The sequence below is a fragment of the Nyctereutes procyonoides genome, unplaced genomic scaffold (assembly GCF_905146905.1).
Source record: "Nyctereutes procyonoides isolate TBG_1078 unplaced genomic scaffold, NYPRO_anot_genome, whole genome shotgun sequence".
Lineage (NCBI taxonomy): Eukaryota > Metazoa > Chordata > Mammalia > Carnivora > Canidae > Nyctereutes > Nyctereutes procyonoides.
This window is the reverse complement of record NW_026575034.1, coordinates 16364503-16391863: the sequence shown is the minus strand read 5'-3', so window position 1 is coordinate 16391863 and position 27361 is coordinate 16364503. Positions and strand designations below refer to the sequence as shown.

General features: G+C 52.6%; 1 protein-coding gene across 2 annotated transcripts in view; it reads right to left on the bottom strand.

Moving 5' to 3' along the window:
• Positions 1-18556: 18556 nt before the first annotated feature.
• Positions 18557-27361, bottom strand: part of GALNT18 (polypeptide N-acetylgalactosaminyltransferase 18) — a 340729-nt gene continuing 331924 nt past the window's right edge. For both annotated transcript variants that reach the window (XM_055317867.1, XM_055317868.1), the window contains one exon: positions 18557-18974. In XM_055317867.1, coding sequence (XP_055173842.1) covers positions 18828-18974 — 147 coding nt within the window. In that variant the 3' untranslated portion in view covers positions 18557-18827. The remainder of the gene's footprint in view (positions 18975-27361) is intronic.

The window sequence follows — 27361 nt, the reverse complement described above, 5'->3', positions numbered from 1 at the left end:
TTTTCAGGATTTTAAAATTTATTTTAGAGACAGATCACGGGGCCAGTTGGGGGAAGGGGATGGGCACCGAGAGAGAATCTCAGTAGACTCCCCGCTGATTATTATATATATTTAATTGGTATATGTATTTATAGTTATTTATATTTTTATGCACACACACATACATTCCTGGTTCCATTCCCAAGACGGTGAAACCTTGTTATGCTTCACTCTTTATTTTTTGGACTTTTATTTTTTGGACCATCAAGCGTGGAGCCTGATGTTTTGGGGCTCGATCTCACAAGATCATGACCTGGAGCTGAAATCAAGAGTTGGATGCTTAGCCGACTGAGCCACCCAGGCACCCTGAGCTACCATTTTTGTTATTGGGCATCTTGCTTATAAAATGCCTTCTCCAGAGTCCATTGTTACAAGAATTGGTATTGGCTCTGATACAACCTTTCAGATCTTGCATGACTTTTTAAGGGCCTTTGGGTTTTCCATGCCTCTGGTACACTCCAAATGTGTTACCAAGAAAGTTTCATCCTCTGTCTTTTAAAAACTGAATGGTATTATTGTAAATCTTGGGCACCCTGCTGAGGATCTCCTCCTTGGGCATGAACCAGCCTCACTTGCTTCTGGACCAGTTTTCTGGGCCTGGCACCATAGTGGTGTCTCTTCCAGGGGTAGCTGTGACTACATCTGCCACAGACCCGGATATGGTTATGGACAGATGCTGCCAAGACTGTGGAAGTGGCCAAGGGTGTGGGTAGCAGAGAACTAAATGGAGGAGCTCAGCACCGGAAGAGCCTGTGCACAGACAGCCCAGGGATTGTGAGCTGGCATAGCTGAGCTGTTTGGTCCAATCACACAGACAAAGATCTCCTGGACCTGGGTTCAGAAAATTAGTTGTGGGAGCCTGGTAAGCTGGACCCAGACCAGGGTGCAAATATCTGCATCTTTCTACGTCCCAAAGTGGGTGAAACGAGGGTACCCAACCAGGGGAGAGAACACACCAAAGGGGGACAGAGAGTGCAGTAGTCATCCCCCATAGGAGAGATCGACAGAGTGGCCGTCTGTGATCTAGATAGACTAAGTGGTACAGACATCATCCCCACCTACTGAGGTCACCAGAGGCAGGGGTAGACCAAATATTTAACAAGGGTAGCCCTGTAGTGTGATCAGTGTCAGGCCAGGGACAAAGAGGTGGCTGTGGACACAAGTCCCAGGAGACCCAGCTTCCTATTGAGCTCCCAGTGACAGCAGCTTCCCTCAACTGTGGCTGAAGGCTGTCATGCCCACATGTCTTTGTTTCCTTACCCACGTCTGCACGCGAAGGAATTGAGAACACTATGCTTGCCTTGTGTTGGGCCTTAAGTGGCTGTCCTAGCCCAGCATGTCTGAGAGGAGGAGTTAGGTCCCCTTGTTTCCCACCGTGCCTCTAGGGCACAAGAGGTAAGTGGCATTAGCAGATGCTCTATAATTATTGATTGAATAAATGGATGGATGCATCAACTAACCAATGGAAAATCCAGGCAAGTGGTGCCCATGCCCAGAGGTCCACATGGCAGGTAGCCAGCAGGTCACAGGGCACAGTGCTGTCAACAAGATGAGACCCACTAAAAAATTGCTGGGGTAGGGACCAAGATGTGGACATAGATATAGTGGCTCAAAGAGCCTCTGTGAATCACGGCCCTAGGATCTGGGCAGGTTTGGGTCTTTGGATGAGGAATCTGTGGGCCTGGCAGCTGGGAACTGCTGCCAATGGAGGCAGGGCTGACACGGTAATGAAAAAGACATATGGTCCATTCAAGAGACAGCTAGTTAGTGAAGAAATTGCTCTGGAAGTAGAATATTTTTGAGGTGGATGCAGAATCCATAGGCTTTAACCATAGATCACATCATGTTTTCAAACACATTTCTCTGTGTCGACAATTTCACTTATTCCGCAGATTGTGCCTGATTCAAGTGCCATAATTCCTGCCAATGAGACTGGAGCCATGGCATTTGGGTTCCCAAATTGGGTTTGTGCATTGCAGCTAAATGGCCATCTCTTCATTTAGAGGAGCTGCAGTTTGAAGATGCACCATCAGTACCGCCATGATGATCGATGAGAAGCTCCCAGTCTGGCAGGGCCTCCCCCAGGCACAGCTGGCCTGGCAGGCCCTGTCTGCACCTGCTGGTAACGTCCTTTCACATGTGGCCATGTGCTTTGGGGATGGCAGGTGGGGCCTGAGGCAGCTGGTGTGCTGAGGGGGCAGATGGAAAGAGGCCAGAGCTAGGATCAGATCTAGTACCTAGGACAGCTGCCTCCAAGGTTCCTCAAGGCACACTTCATGAGGACCAGCAAAGGGCAGAGACAAAGGATGCTCTGAAACCCAGGCTGACCTCCTAGGGACCTTGGATATCTGTTTGAAGCAAAGCACCTGCAAGGATGGGGAGCCTGAGTCAGGCTTCATGACGTCATAGGAGGAGGCATGCACAGCCATGCTGCAGGGATGCTTTAAATAGCAGTTTCTCTTATAATTTCTTGGATCTCTACTCTTAACTCCTGCCCGCACTATTATCCCTCTGAAAATGGAATGCAAGAAAACTTAGCTCCACTCAGAGCTGTCAATGGTCTGAGATACGAGAGTTCAGACTCAGGGTTGAAACAAAGGGTTTATTCGAGGAATTAAGGGAATTAAGGGATGAGGTTTGGCTTTTCATAGAAGGAGGATTGCTTGATATCAGAGCAACAGTCGGAGCTGAGAAAATCACCAAGCGCTGAGACCTGAATGCTCTCGCTTGTGGTTTGGGAGAGAATTGAGGAGAACAGGGAAAAGCTGATTCAGATAAGCTGGAGCTCACGTCTCTTTCCTTCGCCTCCTCCAAAGAGGTGCTGGGGCCAGCTCTCTCAGGGACAAACTAGGCAAGTGCTTGCTCCGCTGGGAGGGAAGGAGTAAATGAGAACATCTCCGACAAAGTCTCCCAACACTTAAGCTGGCTTCGTTATAGCCTTTGCTCCCATGTAGACCAGCATGGAAGATAAAAAATTATAAAAGCGTCAGCTCAAATATGTTTGGTTCTTCCTCAAATGGCAATTCTCAGCATGTCACAGAGCTACTGGTTAACTCAGTAGCGTAACAGATGGGGCATATGAGCTTAAAATTATGGTGAAAATTTTATGAAGACCCATTAGCTTCATATGAGCAATCCACAGATGCTATTGGGGTACTTTGATGAGTAATAAATAGTTACATACATACTTGTTTTCTTTAGATGATTAATTCCTGAGGCAGAACCTCTATGTTATTTTCTCCCCCAGAGCCTGCTTAGAAACAACGTTTGGAAGAGGAGTTAGGTCCCCTTGTGTATTTGAGCTGGTGGGCCCCTCAGAGCAAAGCAGTGCTAAGCCACCTTGTGGCCTGGGATGACTCAAAGTAACAAAGGTTCCCGCGCTTTGTGGCTGGAGAGACCACCTCTCCCTCATTCCTGGGCTGGGCCATGTTAGTGGCCGACCCACAGAGAGCACACACGGTTTATGCTTTCCCGCCCTTCTCACCCAGCCCTGCACAGAGCACACCCCCGGCCTTCCGGTGCAAGCAGAACCGGGAGACAGTTCCAACCAGACTGTTCTCTGAACTGTCCCTTGTCCTGCTGACTGAGCCTTTCCTACTGAATCTTACGTGCTTGGATTCCCGTTCCCTTAGGATTCGTTTTTTTCCAGGAAGCTCTTCAGTTTCATGTAAGCGGCCTTCTGTGTGCCTGCCCGCCCCCAATAGATCGAACAGTAAGAGTAAACTAGTAGCATCTAATGTTTATTGAGTACAGGTCTTCTTCAGCTCGAGGTGAGGTTATGCCCCTGTAAACCCACCATATGATGAAAATGCATTTAGTGCACCTAAGGTATCGAACATCACAGCTTAGACTAGCTCCCTTAAAGGTGCTTGGAATCCTGGCACTAGCCTACCTGTAGGCCAAATCATCTCACACAAAGCCTGTTTTATAATAAAGTGTTGAACATCTCATGCAACTTATTGAATACTGTGCCATGAAAACCAGAATGACTGTGTGGGCACAGAATGGCTCTAGGTGTGTCGGTTGCTTGCCCTTGTGATGGCGTGGCTGACTGGGAGCTGTGGCTTGCTGCTGCTGCCCAACGTCACAGGAGAGGGAAAGATCGCTAGTTTGGGAAAAGATCAAAATTCCAAATTTGAAGTATGGTTTCTACTGACTGGACTTTGCTTTTGCACCATCGTAAAGTTGAAAAATCCACTGGAAGCCAAGGACTGTCTGTATTTGCCGTATTCCAGATATTGTGTTAAGCATTTTGTATACTTTTAATTGATTCAATTCTCAAAATAGCCTTGTTAGTTAGGATTCTTTTGATTAAAAATTACAGAAAATCCAATGAAATCCAGCTTATATATGAGGCAATTTATTGACTTAAGTCACTGAAAAGTCTAATTCAAGCACATACCAAAAAGAAACAAATAAAATAGAGACACAGTTGCCTCTGGTGGATCTTGGATTTTTTTCTTCTCCTTTTTATGTTCCATATTGTGTATTTGTTTACACCAGGCATTTGCTGTTTTTATAATCGGAGAGACTTTATTTGAAAGGAGGTTATGTGGCATTTTCCACATTGTTTCGTGTAGTATAATCAACTGGGACTCTTGTTCCCTGGACTACAATGTCCTCAAGAGCAAGGGCATTTCCTTATGTGTCTTTGTAGCACCTTCCTTGCCTTTTCAATTTGTGCTCAAAGATATATGTAAGGTGGATTGAATTCACAGGTCTCATAAGGAAGCTTTCTGCAGTTCCAATTCTTTCAGAAGACAGATGATAATGAGAGAGTAGTTTACACTTGATCCAATACATGATTTCTCAGGACAAACCATGTAACCTCAAAGAGAAGTAATAATCCCAGGTTATTGTGAAGCTCAAATGAGTTAGAGCCCCGTGTGAGCTGTAAAATTCTGTATACCTGGCAGTTGGTAATGGCTTGGGTTTATAGAGCCTTCTCATTCCAAAACCTCTATCCAAGGTGAGTCATGTCTATTTCTAAATTTCCTAAGAGCCATCATTATCTCTTGATGAAAAGATACGGTAGGAGAGAGAGAAGCTGGGAACATCAATTTAGGACACATTATTAATCCCCTGTCGTGTGCACGCTCCACACCCACATATTCTACTGTCAGAGTGTCAGATTCTTCTGACGTCTCCTTCTGGAAAGCTTGAAGGGCTCTCAAACTCAAAAGGTTTGAGACTGAGTTCAGGATCTGGCTTCTAAAACCAGCTCTCTTGTGTTCTCCAACCCAGTGAATCTTTCCACTCTTAACTCTTTTCTCTTCCTCATGCTCTATATTCACGCCCCTGCTGTGATCTATCTACTTCACCTGCTATGTGTCTCTGAAATTTATTCTTCTCCCCATCGTTACTGCCATGACCCTAATTGAAGCTACCATCACCCCACTTCCTACTTGATCTCCCCATGGAAGGGCTTCCCTTCCTCCAACCAACTCCACTTGTAGCGTAACACAACTCTCATCATGTCGCCTGCTCAAACTCTTCCGTGGCTTCCTCACTCTGAGTTTCCAGGCTCCATCTTTAACCAAGCTCACACGTCCCCTGCATGGTAGGGTACCACCTACTTCTGCCCTCCTCTGCTACCCACCCCTTCACTGTTTCAGCTCCCCTGCATGAGCTTCCTTACAGGCCCTCCTACCTGCCTCTCCATGGGCTCTTCCCCTCGACTGGTAGGACTTTTCCTCTGTCCTCCAGTTAATCCTTCACAATATATGTAACATCTCAAAGGGCACTTCCTTAGCATCTGTCTCTTAGTTCCCTGACGAGGTTAATCTGCCTATTATCTTCCATCAGAATCCTGTGTCTCTCCTTCTTAGTGCTTGCTAAAGTTGCAATTTTACATTATTTAATTACTTGATTTATCTTTGTCTTTTCCACCAGTTTGTAAGGTCTATAAGAGCAGTGACCCATGTCTCTTTTTTATTCTCTCTCAGATTCCCAGCACACAGCATCCAGCAGATGATTTGTCCACATATGTTGAATGGATAAATGAATGAATATATGGGTAGATGCTAGACACTGTGCTAGGAGCTAAGGATACCAAAAAAAAAAAAAATCAAATAATGCTATTACCCTCAAGTTTCTCATAGCCTAGAAGGAAGGATAGTACAGGTAGATAGAAGACTTGGAGAGTTCTCCAGAGACCCTCCAAAGAACTGTTCAATGGGAATAGAATACATACAAACAGGAATGAGAACAGGACCTGTCACATCAATGTCATAAGAACTAACTTGTATATACACACGCATACACAAAACATGGACACACATACATGCGTGTAAATATATGTATATATTCACAGGCATACAGGCCATTCCACCACATATTCCCAAGCACCACTTATGGACATAAATAGCAGCCTTCTGCACACAGGCACATAGGCACATGCGCACAAGCAAGCACCCCACACTCACAAACATACCTCACGTCTGCCCCTGTATGCACGCTCACACAGGCAGGGGCACACACATGCGCACACAGGCAAAGTGGATATTGGTCTTTTATTTGCAAAGGTGGGCTTCCCAAGGTTTTATAGATGGGTCAACATGCGGTAGAGTCTCAGAGCAAGATTATCCTATAGCCAGAGCAATGTCCCAAGGAGGAGGGGCCTGGCCAGGCCAACAGGGGGTCCAGGCCCAGGCCAGTCAAGGCTGCAGCCCCAGTGGGAGTGGATTATTAACTGAGAGTCTGAGGTGGATGGTCCACGTTACACCTACTTGGTTCCATGTCTGGGAGTCAAGGCTGCAGCTCAGGGCCAGCTGCTGAGCCTATCTGTGGTAGGTAGAATTGGTCTAAATCCTCACCCTCTGGAAGAAGCAGCAGCCAAACACATTCCCTCCATTCTCTCCTTTTCTCCCTCTCTTCCTTTCTTCCTTTGAACTGATACTAGGAACACTGAGGAAGGAAGCAAGGTCGCTCTCACAGAGCCCACAGGCAAGCACAGCATGCGGACAAGTAGGCGGCCAATCTGTGCAGGGCAGAGGGGCACTAGCTGGTCCCGGAGGCTCGGGGACGCTTTCAGAGGAGACAGATTTTAAGGCGAATCCCAAAGGACTAGTAAAGCACTAGCTGGGTGATGCTGATCAGGGAGATCGGCAGCAAGGAGGCTCCAAGTCTGCATTTTTACAAACACCCGAGTAATTCAAACTGGGGTAGGGGTGGGGATGGGGATGGATCACATGCTGGGAAACACTGGTGTGGGCGGTTAGGGAGAGAGACAAGTGAGGGGGCTTCTGTGATAGTCGGGGTGTAGGGGGTGGTCTTCTTTAAATGCTGGACATTCCAGATGAGGACTCCATGGCACGTCGCACAGACTGAAGACGGGGATACCTTCCCAGGATGCACACATGAGGCCTGGAGGCCGAGCCTCTGTGCTGAGCTTTGTTCACAGGGGGAGACCCTATGAAGGCCCAGCTTTAATGTTTGTGCTTTTCCCCTTGACTGCAAGGGAGTCTCATAAAGCATGTGTAAGTGGAACTCAGGGCCTGCTCCTGTATCTGTGACTCCCCCTTGCTCTAGCCGGGCTGAGAGGTCTGGTCCCCCCGACAGTCTTGGGCAGTGGAGGCACATGGAGAGTCATGGGAAGTCAGCCTGCCTACTCCCTCCTTGCTTTGGAGGAGCGGGCTGTGTCCCAGAGGTCACGGAGGTGGGAGCCAAGGGAAGACCTGAGGGCAGATGTGAGACGGATCCCTTCACTCCCAAGAGATACAGATGAAGGACAGTGACCATGTTTTAATTCTACTCCCTTCTCTCTCTAACTCTTTACATTCGTTCATTCGCCAGGCCTGATCATTTCTTTTCTCTCCCCCCCAATCCCACACCGTTGTGAGTCAGACCTAACTCTTCTTTCTTGCTGGCCTTCCTTTCCCCTGCCTTTTCCATTCGGAAAACTCCTATTCACCCAACAAAGCCCAGATTATAGTCACCACCTCTTCCCTGTGGCATTCTCTGACTGTTTCAGGCTGGCTACACCACACACACACAGCGTGTCTACATGAGAAACAGTAACAACACTGGTCTTGCAGTCTGAAGATCTAGATATAAATCCAGACTATCTCACTTTCTCTTACTAGTTCTGAGATGTGCGGCAAGTGATCGATCCTATCTGAACCTCTTCCTTTCCTCATCTGTAAAATGGGTACTTAATATCCACCTCCTGGACTAGTGTGAGACTTAATAAGATAGACGTCAAGATGGGTATGTAGACTATAAATGCACATCATAAACATCCCATTGGTGAATTCTTTTCGTGTCTGAGCACATTAAACCCCGCTGATCTCCCCCTCCCTCCCAGCCTTCCCTTCAGCTGGTGAGGGCCCCACAGGAGACGCCCGGCTTTCTGCCCTCTTGCTCTGTGCCTGCACACAGGGACCGACAAAGGACAGCCAGCTGAATACGTGACTCTGCAATCCCTCGTCACCCCTGGAAAGGAGGTAAAGGCCTTTTTGAGTTTGGCCCCCTTGGTGAGGTTTGGACACACTGTTTTTATTCAGTGTCCCCATTTGGCCAGCCTGCCCAAGTTTAAAGTAGAGGAAAGAGAAGTTTCTTCCCCTCCTTCGCCCCTGTCCCTCTGGCGGCTTTCCTTGAACCCCGGCTCATGAAGCTATAGTCAGCCTCCCTGACGGCAGTTGTCATGTGTGGGCACTTGGGCCGCCATGGCCACGGGTCCAGAGCTTTGAGCATCCTGCCCCCCGCTCACCCTTCCCCGGGCCTGCCTCTCCCTGTGGCCCCGCCTGCCTGTCTCGCTGTTAACATCGAAGGACAAATGCAGCCCTATATTTCAAAGTCATCGGGCAGATCGGATTAATTTTGGAAATGAACAACACGAAGATTCATCACAAACTTTCAGGTATGAGCAGCAATAAACAAAACCGGAGCATGGAGCGCTATTTATTTATTAAAACAGTAAATTGAAGGGAAATGGGCTATTTATTTTGCACGATGTCTTCCACAGAAATAATTGGCTCATTAATCACGCTCTCGCTGTGGTCACGTTCAGAAGGTCAGGCTCGCCGGGGAATTGAAGCAGGGAGTGCTGTGGACAGCCCTGGCAAGGCGTGGAGCCCAGAGAGGCTGGCCCCCCAGGGGGCTGGGGCCTGTCCCCGGGATCCCGTATCACAGGGAGGCAGCCAGGCGGACGGAAGGCAGCACGGCACAGTGGCTATGGCCACAGATGGGCAGCAGGGGCCTGAGTTCAAATCCTGGCTCCTGCCGCCTCCTAGCTGTATGACCTTGGGCAAGCTGGTTGACCTCTATGCCTTTATTCCTTCGTCTATAAAATGATGCTGGTGATGGCACCTAACTTGTAGGGTGCCAACAGTTAAGTGAGTTGACAAAGCACTAGCATGGGCCTTGGGGGCAGGTGTGGTGCTCTTATGGACGTTAGTTGCATTTGCTTGTTCCGTCCAGGCGGAGCCTGGGCTGGGACACTCTGGCGTCGCTGGAAGCTTGGAGCACAAGGTGACTACGGGGTACCCAGGGCCCCCAAGGGAGGCCCAATATGATAGTAGAGGCTATGGGGTCAGGCCTGACTCTTACTGGTTATATGTCCTTATCGAACGATTTGGCTTTTCTGTGCCTCAGTTTTCTTAACTGTAAAATGGGGGTGATCACAGTAGCACTAGTTAATAGGATTATAATGAATGTCACATGAGGAAATACATGGAAAGTGCTTACCTCAGTGCCTGGCCGTAGAAGCAATCAAATATGTTGTTTTAATGATCATGCTTAGGACCTTCCCAGCCTGTGGCTTTCCGCCAGATGATCAGGCATGGCCCAGGCATGGTGGAGGTGAGCAGACAGGCTGGACTTCAAGCCCCTTCCCCAGCAGGAAGGGGGAGGGGGCCAGAGCCCCAAAGGGGTAAGGGCCGAGGAAAGTGTGCCTACGGCCAAGGCCGCCGTGCAGCCGAAGGGTCCCCATGGTTTGGGCAGGTGACAGCAATGAGCAGGGGTTTGGGTGTGTGGGACAGCACAGCGTGGATGAGTAGGTGACCTCTTGGCAGCAGCACCCCAGCCAGTGAGGGGCTCCAGAGCCAACCCAGTGGACTGAGGCTCCTGGGGAGACTGAGCCCCAGCTGGGAGTCAGTCTTCTGGTATAGCATAGTGGAGGGGGTGGAGCGGCAGGACGGAAAGGCCAAATGTGGAGCACACATGCATGCTTTGCCTCTCACCTGCTCACCAGTGGCACCAGAGCCAGAATCTTTCCCAAAATGTCACTCCAGGGGTCCGTGACCAACCAAACTCCCTCAGATGGATGGGACCCGTGTGCTGGACCAGTGCTACAAGGTCAAGGCCCATCCTAGGCTCCTCTAGGGCGGAGAGGCCAACTCTAGCCCCCCAAGCTGGGGAGGGGCTGGGGCTGAAGCTGTTGAAGTAACCTTGAGTTGCCGTGGCCCCTAGAGGAACTGGACAGGAGGAGGCAAGGCTGATGACATCCCTGAGGGCCTCAGGCTGTAAGTGGGGAGACGGCTCTCCCTTCTCGTTCACATCAAGGAAGGGGTAATGAAGTGGGGGAGTACGAGGTGTGGTCGGTTGCAGTGCAGGAGGCTTTCGGAGCACAAGAGGCAGCCTGGGGCATCTAGACTTCAGGGAGGCTGAGTGTGTGGGTGATGGTTGTTCTCATTCTCGGCTCTTTTCAGGCCTGCTGTGTGGGCTGCATCGGTGGCTCCTTGGCCTTCTGCCTCCTGTTGAGTGTGGTCAGTGGGAGTCTCTGATAGCATATCTGTCAGCAGGGGGAAGGAGAAGTAGAGGTATTTTCCCCAAGCCTCCCCCTGCCGTCCAAAGGCTCCCTCTCTGCTGGGTTGTGGGCCCCACAGTGGGGGCTCCCCCTGCCATGGCTGCCGATCCTGCTGGGCAGCCCAATTCCATGGCCGCAGCGTCAGTGGGCCCTGGAAGCACCTGCTCTTTGTCCCTTTAGCCATCCTGCTATTCCTGTCTTTGGGTGCTGCCCCTACCCCTCCCACACCCCTGAAGGACTGTTGTCCCTCTCCTTAAACGGCTCTTCAGTTAACCCCTGAGGGCTGCCGCCAGGGTCCTGACTCATACACTGAGTACAGAGGGTCCTTTTTGTCCTAGCAGGGGGAGGGGTCAGCCTTTGCCAGGAGCTGCATTTCCATCCTCAGGAGCTGAAGATGGACCAGGCCTGTGGAAAAGTGTGAGGAGAGCACCCTAGGGGAGTAGAAAGTACTGGGGGGCAAGAACTCGCATGCTGCCTCTTGGTTTGGGGATCATGACCTTGGCGCCCCCTTTAGCGGTCCAATCCCTCCCAGAAATCCTGGGGAGTCTCACCCTGGAACCAGGGGTGGGATCTGGGGCCAAGCTCCCCAGCTCGAAGGGAGCACAGTGCCCCTAGGGGTTGTGATGAGGGAGGCAGCAGGAACCTGCCCACTAGAGGAGGAGGGGAAGGGCAGGGAGCGACCCAGGGGCTGGACCTGGCCTCAGATGCTTCTCTCACCAGGAGCAGCTCCACCTGAGAGAGGGTTCTGTGTCATGGGCTAGATTCTGGGTGTTTTCTAAAAACAAAACAAAACAAAACAAAAAAAACCAAAAAAAAAATGCTGTATCACAGGCTGGATCTGCTGTATAATTTGATGGGCCTGGTACAAAATAAAAATGCAGGGCCCCTTATTGAGGAATTATTAAGGATTTCAAGACACCGGAGCATGAAACTAAGCTGGAGTGGGGGCTCTGGGCTCGAGGTCCCATGCCACACACCCATGAAGCCAGCTCTGGCCATGGGTTCCCCCTGTGGAGACCACAGGTGGGTCCCCCTCCCCTGGGAAGAGCAAAAGGGCACCTGAACGGAGACTGGCGTTATGTGGCGACAGTCTTTCAAGTCTGGCTCCCATGTAAGGCTACACTAACTTGAAAACTTATCCATATGAGGGCCAATGCCTTCCTAGGCCCTTTCTGACTAATCATGTTAGCCAAACACCAAGGAAGGCCAAAATTCCCGTCTATGGGTAGAACAAGATGGGCTGAGGCCAGCAGCCCAGGCAGCAGGACTTGAGGGTCTCGTGGGGTCAGGATCTGGATGTGGCTTAGGCGTCTACCGCCTTCCCCTCGGTCCTCTTTGGCGCGGAAGGCAGAAGGAGCATGGCGGAGGGAGGATACATTTTTGGGTGACTCTGTCTAGGTCTTGCTTTCCTGGGCTTTATTTAGACTGTTGTGATCACAAAGAGAGCAAACATAGACTTTGAGGGCCAAGGAGTCTCTCAATCTTGCCTCAGAACTACCTTGTGTCTCTTACCTGGAATGAGAAAGAATTCTTCCATGAGAACCAAAGAACTCGGATTTCCTCTGCTTTCCAAGGACCATGTTAAATGATATTAAGTGACAGCAGCCTGATTGGTTATAAAAAAGATCTTTGGGGAATGGGCCAAAATGGCTTTTCTCTTTGGGGTCAGAGTGTGTATTTATGTCTCTAGCTATGTGACTACTGCATATGTGTGCACACGCATGTGCACGTGAGTGGCTGTGTAAGCCGGGCATGTGTTTACATGGAGGTGGTAGTTGCACGTCCCTCTGTTGTGCATGTGTTCACCCATGGGGGAGGGCCTGGGTATGAGTAGGTTCTGGTGTCTAAAGTCTTTATATCCTGCTCAGGTCAGACTTGTTTGTTGTAAAGAGCAGAGATGCACTCAGCCAACTCTGGGAGAGTAGAGTAGAGTAGTAGAGTAGAGTATGTACCCGTGGGGTCTGGGATGAAGAGGAAGTGCGGGCAGGGCTATGGCTGTCTGTGGTCTCCATCTGTGACATGGACATGTGATCCGGGTTCCTCGGTGGCGGGGGTTGGGGGGGGCGGTCCTGCTGCCCCTGATCATCAGCTCCGTTTTGTGCTCGGCTCTGCTATGGTGGCCCCCTCGTGACCTCAGCATGCACAGGGCCGTGGCATGGTTGGTCTTGCTGGGCCTTGATGTACCCCATGGCTTGTCTCTGTGTGTGGCCATGGCTTCGGGCCTTCTTTGCTGTCTCATTCTTTACATGTGTTTTAGTGCAAATTTGCAGGGAGAATTTGATTGACCCAGTTCATCTTTCTGTGTTAAGTCATTGATTACTGGCCGGCCTATGGACATCTGCCCTCGGGTCAGCTTGAATCCCTGTGGAGGGAGAGAGCGTGGTATGGTACAAATGGGGTCACAGCTGGGGCTGAGGCTGGGACAGTTTTCCTCAAAAGGGGTGTGGACACAGAGGGCAATGACACACATCTCAGGTCCCCATGCACAAATTCCCTGACACCTGCTCAGGATGCTGTGGGTGACCAGGACAGCCAGGCTGCCCCCAACAGGCAGGACTGGCCAGGCAAGGTGGGTGTGAAATGTAGGCAGCCTCCTGGAGCCTGGAGTCTGCCCTTCACCACCCCTCTTCTGCTGCCCTGTTATGCTTGAGTTGTGTTTTCCCTCAAAATCCGTATGTTGAAGTCCTGGAAGTCCCCGCAGAATGTGACTTTATTTGGAGATAGGATCTTTACAGAAGGAATGCAATTAAAATGAGGCCTATTAGGATGGACCCTAATCCAATATGACCTCTTCCTACAAGAGGAAGAGATTTGGAAACAGCGACACACACAGAGGGAAGGCAGTAGAATGGCAGAGGGAGAAGAGGCTGTTTATAAGCCAAGGAGAGAGGCCTGGACGCGATATTTCCTCATAGGCCACAGAGGAACCAACTCTGCTGACACCTTGATCTCCGACTTCTGGACTCCAGAACTGAGGGACAACACATTTCTGTTGTTTGGGTCCCCCAAAGTGCAGTGTGGTCTTATAGAAGCTCTGGAAAACTGACATTCCCCCACTTCAAGAAAAACTTGATTATTTTTTTAATTTTTATTTATTTATGATAGTCACACACAGAGAGAGAGAGACAGAGACACAGGCAGAGGGAGAAGCAGGCTCTAAGCAGGGAGCCTGATGTGGGACTCGATCCCGGGTCTCCAGGATCATGCCCTGGGCCAAAGGCAGGCGCCAAACCGCTACACCAAAACTTGAAAAAAAGGAAAGAAGGCACAGGGCACCAACATCCCTAGAGGGTGGGTTGGGGCTCCAGGTGTCCAGAGCATGTGACAGCCAGGAAGCCAGGCCCTCTCATGCCCACAGCCCACCCCTGCGTTTAGGGCTTCTGATCTGGATGCTTCCAACACCCAGCTTCTGGACTCAGAAGGAGGAAAGTCTGAGGCTGGTGCCTGAGGGACTCATTTACCATCTTTGGTGAGACCCAAAGGTGGAAGAGAAACGGATCCTCTTGCATTTCAGGAAGACCGCTCTGACTACTGCTGTGTGGAGGGCTGATGATGTGGAGACGGGGGAGACTGGAGGTGGGGAGGCAGGGTCCGGGTGAGCGATGAAGCAGCTCCAGAATGCTGTACTGACAAGATGCGGGGCATGAGGAGTTGGGGTCTAGGAATGAAAGGAGGTCTCTGGCGTGAGCACCTGGTGGAGGGTGTTGTGGTCCCTGGAGTGGGCAGAGGGGAAGAGCAATGGGTGAGTTCTCCTCATGTCACCCCCGCATTGTCTGAGGGATGCTCACCCAGATACCCAGGGCCTGCCAGCAGTGGGAGACTGGGTCCGGAGCTTGGAGGAGAGGTCAGGGTACAGATGTGGATTTGGGTGGCCCTGGTGTCTAGTGGCCCTGTGGCATGGATGTAGGACCGTTATGCAGGGGCGGCCGTGAGCAGCTTCTCTCGGAGCAGACCTAGGGACTGGCCTGTGGGAGGTGACCGGGCATGTGTGGCACACAGAGGGAGCAGGGGCATGAGACAGGGAGGGAGGAGCATCTGTATGGGGGACATTCAAGTGGGCCGCTGGGACTCAGTCCCATGGGGGACCCCTTGAGACACTGGGGGATCAGGCCTCACATTTGTCACCCTGAAGGTGAGGAGGTGCATCCCTCATTGACTGGGGCCTGTTCTGAGGCCCAAACCCTCAGGATTTCCGTCTGCCCACGCACGGGCCTGAGCACGTGCCTATGGCCAGGGAAGGGCCCCTGGCAGGGACCCAGGAAGCTGCAGGAGCTGTAGGTCTGCGGCTGCCGGCAGGTGACCTTTGGGGCCAGGCAGCATATGGCAAGGTCACTGATGGCCTCTGCCGTGGGGAGTGAGGGGCCCATCCTCTCCCTTCACTACACAGGACGGATGGGCCCCAGGGCAGGGGCAGGCGAGGGCTGGGGCTGAGCTGTGGCCACAGGCTGTGGGCCGGCACGCGGCACGGCTGCCTGTCTGTCCAGGGGCTCCTAGGCACCGGCTACGTGTGTCAGAGAAGGCAGTGAAAATGGGAAAGCAAGTTGTTTAATGTGCAAATCATTAAGAAAAATAATGATCTCACTCCAGGGTGTTCAGCGAGCCCCCAAACAGCTGCTAATCAGCTTGTAGAAGCAGTGGGGTGAGGCTGGGGTGGCTCGAGGCTGGATGTGGCTGAGAGCCTCCGGCCTCCGTCTGTGTGCTCTCCTCCTGCCTCTGCCCCGCACTCACCCAGCCCCTCTGCTTTGGACACATGAGCCTTGGAGTCGCACCTTGGATGTCTCACCTTTATCTCTCTGGGATGTAACTGAGCCTGGACTGGCCATGTGGTCCCCACTCTTAGGAGGCCAGGGCCCTCAGGGATCATCTCAGCCAATTCTCTCACCAGGGCCTGGACATCTGGGCTCAGGGAAATGGTGAGTTGGTGTCTTAGGAAGAAGCTGCCCCCAGACCCCCCCATTTTAACTGCCCCCCCCCCCGATTAGCTCAAAGAGTGCTATCCTGGGGTCTGCTTCTCAGAGTGTAGACTCTGGGAGAGGTCAAGGGCAGGGTGCCTTTGAGAGAACAAGGATGTGCGGGGTTTGGAAAAGTGTGGGTTTAGGTAGCAATGAGTTTTAGGACAAGTGCCCCTGGGCAGGTGATACAGACAGGGTAGGTGCTGGCACCAGTTGGGTGGGCCATGGATGTTGCCAGGTGTGGCCAAGTGTGGGCATAGATTGGCACACGGGTGTGGATATCGGTGAGAGCACCTGGGTATCAGGATGTCAGTAGATAAAGTACTAACAGCTAAGACCTTATAGTATTTACTATGTCCCCATCACTGTTTTACATGTTTTACATACATTTACTTATTGAATTTTCACATTTACTTATTGAATTACTTATTGAATTTTCCCATAAAAGATATTCCTAGTTTTTTTTTTTTTAAGATTTTATTTATTTATTCATGAGAGACACAGAGAGAGAGGCAGAGACACAGGCAGAGGGGAAGCAGGCTCCCTGTGGGGAGCCTGATGTAGGACCCCATCCCATGATGTAGGATCACAACCTGAGCCCAAGGCAGATGCTCACCCACTGAGCCACCCAGGTGCCCGATAGTCCTAGTTTTTAAGGAGAGGACCCAGAGACTGGGAGAGGTTAAGCAGCTGCCCGGGATGGTCCAGCTAGTAACGGGCTGTGTGACTCAGAGTCCACACTCTTGGTCCTTCTGCCCTACAGCAGGGACAGGGTGCAGGCAGCGGAGAGCTGTGGGGGATGGACACAGGTGTTGGGATGCACAAAGTAGAGGCCACCGCATGTAGGAGAGTGTGTGATGGATGAGGCTGGGGACGCGGGGTGTTCAGACGCAGGGTGTTGAGGCGTGAAGTAGAGGCCACCGTGTGTGGAGCAGGAGGCCTGGGTGGATGCAGGAGGTTGGGCATGTGGCAACTGATCCAGCCTGGTGCCAGGCAGGGGCCTCAGCCTTCAGCAGGGAATCAGAGTTACCCCGACCACTTGTTAACCCCCGTTTCTGGTTCAGGAGTGTCAGGTGGGGCTTGAGAGCTGGGGACCAGACGTAGGGGCCCCTGGTAGGCAGTGCGTGGGGGTGGTCATGAAGCACAGGCAGTGGTGTGGGGAGGCGAAGAAGGCGGTGGGGAGGTGAGACTAGCACAGAGGTGACCTCCGAAGCATGGGTGGGTTGCAGCTCCGGGGAGGCGTTTGTTGGAATGGGGTGGGGGAGTGAGTGTGGGGGAAGTGAGCGTGCCAGACGCGGTGACTATGACTCCCTTTGAGGGTCCTGCTTCCAGTGTCCACCTCCCGGGTGGGGGCTGTGGGGTGCGGGCTGTCTAGCCAATGTCTGGGCATCCTCTCTGTTCTGTGGTGGGAGTTAGACGGAAGCCTAAAGGGGAGGCTATGGTGGTGGCCTGGGAAGCCCCAGTAGCCCCTCCAGGGTGAAGCCTGTGCTAGATGGAGTTCTCGGTGTGCCAGGTGGCCCAGACAGGAGGACCCTCTCCCTCCGGGGGTCCCACAGGCACAGGGGGTTTCCCTATGTTCACTCAATGTCCAGCTATAGAGTACTGATCCCAGACAGGCAGGTGCTGGGGCTGGAGGCCCCTGCGACCCAGAGAACGTGAGGGGGTGAGTGGGGCCAAAATCTGCCCCCCAACCCCGAGTCTTGCAGCCTGTCACTCACTATTGGTCTGCTATGAGCCAGAGGGTTGGAGGGAGTGCTGGGGGCGGTGCTGGGGGTGTCCTTCAAGCTAAAAACAGGAGCCTCCAACCTGAGGAGGCCTCCTCGGACTGGGACAAAAACCATTCAGCTAGAAGCTATTGGAGGGACAGAGGACTGGGGAACAGGCTCCAAGGAACACAGTCCTACCCTGAGGGCCTTTGGTCCCCCGAGGCTGGGCCCAGAGGGGTGACTTGGAGCCCAAACGGAACAAGCCCTGTGTTATGGGTGCAACCGCACCCCCCAAAAGATAAGAAGTCCTCGCTGCTCAGCACCTCACAACGTGACCTGATTTGGAAATACCGTCTCTACAGAGCTAAGCAAGTTCAAATGAGGTCACCATGGTGGGGCCTAATATAAGGTGTCCTTATACAAGCAGGGAATGTGGACCGGGAGACAGATCCACACAGAGGGAGGATGACAAGGAGACACACGAGGCACACGGCCACCTCGAGCCGAGGCACGTTGGAGGCTACCAGAGGCTAGGAGAGGGCCTCACACAGATCCTCCCTCACGGCCCTCGGAAGGACCCGACTCTGCCCATGCCTTGCATCTGGACTCCCAGCCTCCAGAATCAGGACAGAATGAATCTCTGCTGCCTCAGCCACCCAGCCTGTGACACTTTGTCATGACAGCCCCAGGAAACAAGTACACTGTGACTCACGGAAGGAGTGACTGGATGGGGGCGTTTGGAGGCAAGGGTCACTGCTGAGGGCTTTGGGAGGTGAGGGAGGTGACATCAGGGGAGGGCAGTGGAGCCTGGAGCCTCGCAGCGGAGGAGCACCCCTGCTTTCTCCAGAGGACGCATCTGCTGTGGTGGAGGCAGAAGGAATCTGCTCCATGGAGGTGACCGTGAGGGCACAGTGCCTTTCTGCCCCCCCCCCGGGGGGCCTAACGAAGAAAGCTGGCAGTTTGCACGGGCTCCCACTGTTGGCAGGGGCTTCAAGCCTCCTTTCTCCAGGATGAGGACACAGGGACCCATCTTTGGCCACAAGAACTCCAAGTTCAGAGGAAGCAGGCAGGGATCTGCACGGAGCACCAAATGACCACAAAACCCCTTTTCTTAATCAATAGTATTTTATTGTCAGTTATAAATATTTTCCATTTGTCCCCTATTTACAGTTGCAAAATAGTTTATGATATTATACCATCACCCACCATTCGGCACCCTTCTATAAACTCCATGAAAATCACATAGGAAATAAAACGCTCTTTTTTTTGGGGGGGGGGTCCCACTAACCCGGTTCCCCCAGACTCCAAACAACCCCACACGGACAGCAGGCAGCAGGTGCTACACAGTAGCAAAGGGACGGGCAGGGGCGGCTCCCAGCAGGGTCAGGACGCCAGGCTCCTCAGGACGTTGGTGATGCTCCAGTGCTGGCCCGAGCACCTCTGCAACACCAGCTGGAAGCCAAACTCCGAGTCGCTGTTCTCCTGCAGCTCCAGGCAGCGCTTGGACTTGCGGTTCTGGATGGGGCCTCCCTAGGAGCCGGGGCGGAGAGTGGAGTCAGAGGGCAGAGAGGTAATGTGGGGGCGGGGGGGTGGTGCGAGGCCGAGGGGCTAGTGGGGGCTAGAATCATCGGTGTGTCCGGATGCTTGGGAAGCAGAGAGGCTCCGGGGGAGTGGGGCCCACTATTCCCACGTAGCCTCAGGCCCCCCACCTGTGATGTGCCGGTCTCTTCCCTAAGACTGAACGTGCGCCTCCGTTTTCTTCTCAGGGCCCTAGATCTTTGTTAGCCCAACTTCCGTGTACTTGGCTGGGGTGTGGTGTGCTGCTTTATTCCTAAGCTCCTACCCTGGGGGCCAGGCCCTGTTCCCCAGAACCATGGGCTCGGGTCCTTGTGCTCCCATCACAGCTGCCCAGTTTCAGGCACTATCTTCTCTCACCTGGACCAGCCTCCTAGCTGACCCCCCTCTGACTTCCCGAGGCAGGGAAGAGCCATCTCTCTAAAATGTGCATTTGGCCTGGAGGACAGAGTTCAAGTCCAAGCACAGCCCCCAAGGTCTTCCTGGCCTCGCCTCCTCCCTCAGCTCCCACAGCTTCTGTGCAGCCGTGCCAAACTCCCTGCAGTTGTCTAGACCTATTGGCATTATATCAGGGTTCCTGGACATGGAGCAAGCTGTGTCCTGGGTTGGGGGTCCTTCCGCAGGCTTCCATAGCAGGCCAAGCCACAGTCATGTTTCAAGGCTCTGCTCCTGCTCCATCTCCTCCAGAAGCCTTCTCACCTCCCACCTAACCCCCCTCCACCTCTCCTCCAGTCCACCCTGCGCTTTCTCCAGCTCAGCACTGTTGAGTGCTGATGGAATTACTTGCTTACCCGTCTCTCCCTCCTCTACGCTGAGGGTTCTATGCCTTATCAATTTCTGTGCCCTCAACATCCAGCAAAGAGCCTGGTACATAACAGATGATCAGTAAATGTTGGCTGTCATAACCCGCACAGGTTGAGAAGGGATGGGTCACAGGACAGGATGGCAGTGTCAGGTGTTTCACTCTGGAGTGGCCCTGGGCAGGCCTGACAGCAGAGAGAGGGAGGCCCTGCCTCGTATGACCGCAGCCCACCCCCAGCAACGTCCCATGCCCATCCCAGTGAACAGCATGCTGGGAGAGAGGGAGACAGCAAACTTCTACTGTAAGGGGTCATCCCTAATTGGCTGACACTGTCCCCGTGGTGACAAATGATATGTCAAGAGAACATTAAGATTCAGTTTTCACAGTGACCTAAGAAGCTGGCAGGATTTACCATGGCTGGTCACACACACCCCCGAGACCCAACACTCCCACGGCCAGGGGTGTATCTAGCAGGAATGTGTGCACCAAAGACAAGCACCTGGGTGCTTTCTGAAACATGATTTGCAAAAGTTCCAACCTGGAAACAAACCCAGAAGTCCATCCACAGTAGAATGCATAAATAACTTGTGGTTATTCACATGCTGGAATACTGTCCAGCATCAAAAATTTACAAACTAGAGCTCCACTCAGTATGAATAAACCTAACAGATATCACACATACACAATTCCACCTGTATACGCTTGCCCAACAGGCAACATAGGACCCATGTTAGAGCCAGGATGGGGGTGATCTTTGGGGAGGCGGGCGTGGGAAAATGATGGACAGGAGGCCAGAGGGGGGTTGCTGGGGTGCTGGTAACATAGGTGTTTGCTTTTTAAAGATTTTATTTATTCGCGAGAGACACAGAGAGAAGCAGAGATGCAGGAAGAGGGAGAAGCTGGCTCCCTGTGGGGAGCCTGATGTGGGACTCGGTCCCAGGACCCCAGGATCAGGGCCTGAGCCGAAGGCAGATGCTCAACTGCTGAGCCACCCAGGCGCCCCTGCTTTGTTTTAAATCATTGAATTGAACATTTATATTCATGCATGTCTCTGTATATATGTGTTATTCTTCAATTAAAACAATTTTTTAAAACGCAGCTCCCTCAGAAGGGACTTTGAACAGTGGCTGAAGGAGGCAGGTGATGAGAAGCTGGGTGGCTAGGGGGAGCAGGGCTGTGTCTGTATGTCTGTGTGTACGCTGGGGGTGGAGGAACGGAATTCCCAGCTTCCAGTGTGTGGGACACGACCCAGCACATTTCTTTAGGCATCTTCAAGGGAGGAGAGCAGGTGTCTCCTGCTGCGTCCCGAGGCCAGCGGGGACTCATGGCACCAAGAGCAAGGAGACAACAAAGGGGATACCCAAGCAGTGAGTTCATCTGGGGACCACGGGCTCGGCCCGAGAGACACCGGCAGGCTGACACCCTAAGGGTCAGAGGAACAGGTGGCCGTCCGACGAGGCCTCCGAGAGGACCCTGGAGTCCCCACGTGGGAGAGACTCTGAAGGTCGAGCCTCCTGCTCTCACCAGCAGCCTTAATGGCCTCTACTCCAGCCTGGGCCTCCAGCTCTGCTTGGCTTCCTCCAGGAGGACACACGCAGCCCTCCTGATCCAGTGCTCTCTTTCCCAAGCTGCCCTGCCCGGGAGCGTTCTCCTCCCCTTGAACTAAAATCCTTGTCTTGGGGGCATCCAGCGAGGTGTTCCAGACTGTCCCCCGGGTTCCCACACTGGGATCTGCTCCTGCTTCTCCTCCACCTTTCCCTCCCAATAGGGGATGGTGAGGCCCATGTGCCGCACATTCTATGCTATTCTAGGTTAAACTGGCCCAGTTCTGCGTGCAACAGCCTTGAATGATTCTTCCATCCTGGCCTGCCCTCCTTTGGACCACTTCCAGGTATTCTGTGTCACTCAGAACTGACTGCCAAGCAGAGGGCCACCGCCTCACTTCCACCGGACAATGGGCTCCCGCAACATAGCCAACAAGTCGGCACTTGTGTGGCCACGCCAGGTTCCAGGGATGATGTCGGGGTGATGTCTTCAAGCTGTCCACTTGCAAGCTGTGGGTCCCCATCCTGTCCCTTAAAAGCTGGACCTCTGGATCCAGAGACATCCCTTGTGACACTTACTCTGAGCAAGGCCAGCCCATCCCTCTGCCAGGCCCAGGTTTCTCTAGTTTGTGTTTCTGTGGCCTGAGCACACTTGCGGCCACACCCGGGTTGGGGGGCGTCACTGCTGCTTCTCTGGCCAGGGTGTGGCCGGGCTCCCCTGACCCTCCAGCACCCCTGCTGGCCAGCGGTGTGCCCCAGCCCGTGTTGCCAGGGGTGGGCTCAGGCCATAGTGCTCGCTAGTGCTCAAGGTCTGCCGGCCTTCCTGGCAGTGATACGGGAAGGGGCAGGTGTGACCCAGGAGGCTTTTTTCCTGCCCCTCAGCTGGTGGCCGTGGGCGAGCTGCTCCACCCTCTGCTTCCACTGGGTCTAGGACCAGATGCTAATTTCTGTCCTGATTACTGGAGGACGAGCATAAGGAGTCATGGGAAACTCTTTTATCAGCTCAGAAACAACAAACAGATGTGAGGGTGCTCAAGGCACCGGATGGCAGCTCTGGAAAAAGCCCATGATGGGCAGGACGCGGGCCAGGCCAAGTGGCCATTCGCTCTGCTGAGGACTGACTTCTCGGCTCTTCCCCAGGGGCTGAGCTGGGCCTTGCCTGCCAAGGGCCAAGCTGCTTCGGCCACCCCCGGATCCCTGAGCTCAGAGAAACTTGTCCCAAACAGAGAAGGCCGCAGCCTCATCTTTCCTGCTGCTGCTCTGGCACATTCTAAGCCTTCCACGGGGCACCTTGCCAAGCCCGAGAGAGGGAGGTCTCTGGGAAGTAAAGTGTTCCTTCAGGGACTCAAATGTGACATTTCCCAGACCCCATATTGGCCCTCTGGACCCCGGAGACAGGAAATGTGGTGACCCTGGGGCAGAAACAGCCCGTGTGGCCTCTGGGAAGGATGGGAAGAGATGGAGTGAGGCCGAGAGCAAGGCTGTGAGGGAGACGCAGCCTCAGTGAGTGTCTGGACCTTCAGGGAGGGCGAAGTGTGTGGTCGAGGCGAGCTCCCTCCCTAGAGGCTCTGTGAGGAGAATCTTCTAGAGCAGAAGAGTAAGGCCTCTTGGAGGCCACACTGAGCAGCCCTGGAATGTGTCTTGGGAGCACATCTGGGCTATGGGAAGAGGAGACAGGCCGCCTCTGGTGCTAGAGCTAGTACCGGCCACGGGTGCTGGCTTCCTCCTTTCTTCCTTTCCGGACCTCAGCCTGTCTCACGCAATAAACCCTGGGCTCTTACCTGCTCTCTGAGCAAATTCTGTTCACAGTTGCAAAGGAGCCTCCCTTTCCTCCATTTGCTCCCTTCCTGGTGAGCTTCGCACCCTCGGGAGCAGCCTGGTGCTGTTTCTCTCTGTCCCTCTGCCTGCAGCCTAGGCTCTGAGATAGAGCCAGTCGCAGTCAGGGCTGATGCTGTGTCAGAGGCCCTACAAGTCCAACCTCATGTACTCCTCACAAGAGCCCTGAGAGGTGATCACAGTTATTCCCACTTCACAGAATTGGGGACAGGGGCCCAGAAAGGTTGGGACACAGGCCCAGGGTCACATGGTCAGTAGGCAGTAGAACCAGGCTGGGCACCCCATTCACTCTTCCTCACTAGGACGCGTGGCTAGACCCACACCATTTCTCCCACTCCATGCCTGTCTCAAAGTAGCGGTCTAGACGGAGAGCTGCTGGTGCCTCAGTGCCTGGAGTGGAGGCAGTCCGGGCTAGTTCCTCTGCGGGCTTTCTGCAGATACATGAGTCGTCCATCTCTTCATCCATCCAACAGATATTTCATGAGAGCCTACTGTGTGCCCGAACAGTTCTAGGGCATGGAGATACACCAGTGACTAAACAGGAGAAGATCTCTGTCCTTATGGAGATGATACTCCAGGAAGGCCAGCAAACGGTCAATTCTCTGGTGTGTTAGAAAGTCATAAAGCCATGCACAAAAATGTAGAACAGTGCTATGGACTGAATGGGAGTCCTTAAAATTCATATGTTGCAGCCCTAATGCCCAGTGTGATGATATTCGGAGGTGGGACCTCTGGAGGGTAATTCGGTCATGAGGGTGGGGCCCTCACCAATTAGATGAGTGCCCTTCTAAGAAGAGACACAAGAGAGATGAGCCCTCCCTCTGCCATGTGAGGACGTGCTGAAAAGGTGCACACGTGCAGGCCAGGATCAGCAGACACTGTCCACTGCCACCTTCATCCTGGACGTCCCAGGCTTCAGAACTACGAAGAATAAATGTTTGTTGTTTAAGCCTCTCAGTCTACGGTCTGTATTCTAGTGGCCTCAGACGACTCAGTAAGAGAGCTGGGGAGTGGTGGTAAGCAGGCGGCAGTCTGTGGCAGTGACAGGCGGTCAGGGTAATCCTCGCCGGGAAGGGGAGAGCTGAGCGAAGGCGCGATGGAGGAGGGGGGGTGGCCTAGGTGCTATCTGGGGACAGTCCCTGTGCCCCCAGAGCGAGGATCCCGCACCAGCACAGGCTTGGTGAGTTCAGCGAACAGCACGGGGCTGGGGTGCAGCTTGGGGGCGGGGTGGGAGTAGGAGATGAGGCCCAAGAGGTCCTCGAGGGAGGGGCAGGTTGTGTGGGGAGTCACAGCCACTAGGTGGCTGGATTTTGACTTTTAATCTGGTGACAGGGCCAGCCACTGCAGGGTCGGACTGACATTTACTGGGCCCCTCTGGCTGTGGTGTGGAGTGTGGGGTGTGGAGCATGGTGGGGAAGGGAGGAGGCAGGGAGGCCCGTGGGCAGGCTCTGTCCTCACAGCCACTGGGCCAGGCCCCAGGCTCTGATGGGCTGGAGCTTGCTGTAGAGACCCCAGCCGACCCTGCCCTCCAGCTGACCCTGCCCAAGCAAGGGAGGGCACAGTCCCTTGCTTTACCAGTCCAGCCATCTAAATTATTTGTGTAACACATACAACTACAGGATCTGGAAACATACAATACTTTTAATTAAAGAATTTAAATGAGGGCAATTAAACCTGGCAGGAGAGATGCTACAGCACACAGCGAGCTTAATTGGAATGGAAACCGAATTAAATATGGAAACAGCATTAAAAAAAAATCAAAAGCTCAATATATAGAGTGAAGGAGGCTAATAATAATTCCTCGAGGTGGGCTCCCAGCCCCCAGCCTAGCTCCTTCTCCTGGGCCTCACTGGCATAGTCACTAGGAAGGGCACGAGAGGCCTGTGGGTGGAAGCAAAGAACTCGGGGCCCTGCTCCCAGCCTTCCAGCCTGAGCCTGGGTAAGTGGCGGAGCCACCTTGGGCCTCAGTCTTCTCATTTGCTGACCTGAGCTGTGGGGCACTTAGATTTGCGTCTTGCCATGGAGCACTGACCATGTGCACGAGCTCCTTAGGTTGAGGCACTGGGGAGCTGACCCCACATCCTGCAGACATGCACCTCCTCTCTGCCTCAGTTTCCCTACCTACGGGCCTGTGGCAGCTAGAGGTTCCCTAAGCAGCCCACTTCCTCCTGGGGTGGAGGCTGGGTGAACAGATGAGACTGTGTCCCTGGAGGGCTTACTTAGCACAGATCTCTTCTGGGTCTGCAGTGGGGCCCGGAAATGGGCCTTTTAAAATTCCCAGGTGCTGCTGCCACCTGCGGTGCTGGTACGAGAACCCCACACCAGCTGTCACCCTCTTTCAGGGAAGGATCGGGCCTGGCTTGTCGCTTGCTCTCCTGACCTGAGGACGAGCATCTGGAGCCCCTGGGCTGAGCTCAGGCTGCGCTCACATTTATCACGTAGGTGTTCAGAGGAGGCTGTGCGGACTGACTATTCTGGAGCCTTTGCTGCTTATTTCAGAGCTCCTGTTGCACTCTCCTTTCTAATTAATTTTCCACAGGCAAGTGGCCCAGTGGGTCTCCGGCTTTAAGCACAGTGGGCTTGGGAGTTTCCAGGTTAAGTAGTTAATGATTAGTAATCAAAGACTTCAAAGCATGGGTGGGATGTTAGCACTAGTTAAAGAAACTGTGAGATTAAGTCTTTCCGTAGAGGAAAGTGGTCCTTCTGCATTATGAATATTCAGCGGTAGGTTTATTTAATACGTTCTTTGGCACTTGTCTTTCTTAAAGGAGACTCACCAGTGCCTGGGTGGGAGTCTGGCTGGGATTTGCTGAGAAGGCCCATTGGACCGAAGGTGGGGTAATGGTAATGTCACGTGAGAAAACAAAAAGGGTGAAGGGGGTTAGGGAGATAGCAGGGCGGCTAGAGGGAGCTCGCTGAGGAGGCAGGAGTGCAGCCAGTTCACACACACCAGTGACTGGCCTGGAGGGAGACTCCAGCCCCAAACTCCATTGTAGCCACCCACTGGTTTTCTAGAGGCAAGAAAAAGGCACCATGGTCTGGTGGTTTAAAGCATTGATCCCAGAGTCAGAATTCCTAGATTTGGCCCTGGACAAAGTACTTAATCTCTGTGCCTCAGTTTCCTCATCTGGAAAATGGGGAGAATTAAGGTACCTACTAGCGTTGCTGTGGCGGAGTTAAGAAATATTTCTAAAGCAGTTACAATACCACCTGGCATATAGTAAGCACCATATTAATGTTTGATAATAGATTTTAGGATCTTCCTCAGGTCTGAGTAGTGGGGATCTGAGCCATCTACGTCTGCTTCTGGGTCCTGATCTCTGTGGGATGAGTAGGAGAAAGGGGGCAGGCCGACTGGCGTAAACTGAAAAAGCACACACTTCCAGAGCCACACAAGGCTTTGTCAGTCCATCAAAACTAGACAATTCCACATTTGCCCCTTCATATGACAGGGAAATAAAAAGGTGTTTTATTCCAGAGCTATAATGAAATACCTAATTATAGTATTTTCTTTTTGATATAAAAGGTTCTTGAAGTCGGACTTCCCAACAGCGACTGGGGATCGGAGTAAGAGAAAGTCAAAGACTCCTCCTCCTTGCGTGTGAGGAAATTCTTTGGCAGAATTAGCCATTGCTCCTTGGGGAATGTGCTCTGCAAATAGGTTCTTTTTTGAGTAGGTTACTCATCTTGCATCAAATTATCAAATTAGACCCCACAAATCAGAGCCAATTATACCAGACAGGCAGAGTTGGCTCTACGTTCAGCTCTCTTCCGGGAAGGCTCCTCATACTCTAGAAAGTTTCTTCTCTCCTGGCATCAATAGACATCTCTGTGGTTATCCTTGAGGTTCCTCATTTGGAAAATGCATAAACGTTTCTCAGAGAATGAGGCAAGCACAGGAGCTTAGGTGTGGGCACAGCCTACCATGGGAACCCTGATCTATGTGCACTTGGACTCCCCGATGGGCCTTGCTGGCATTTCCACCAAAGAACCCAACAGCCAAGGGGGAATGACAGCATGCCCCAAGGTCTGGGAGCAACATGAAATACAATATGAATATCCTGACATTTCATCAAAGCCTCCTGTTTTAAAAAAAAATGTTCACAAATTTGTCCTCCACTCCACACGGTATGCATACATTTCCACCTCCCTCCTTCCAA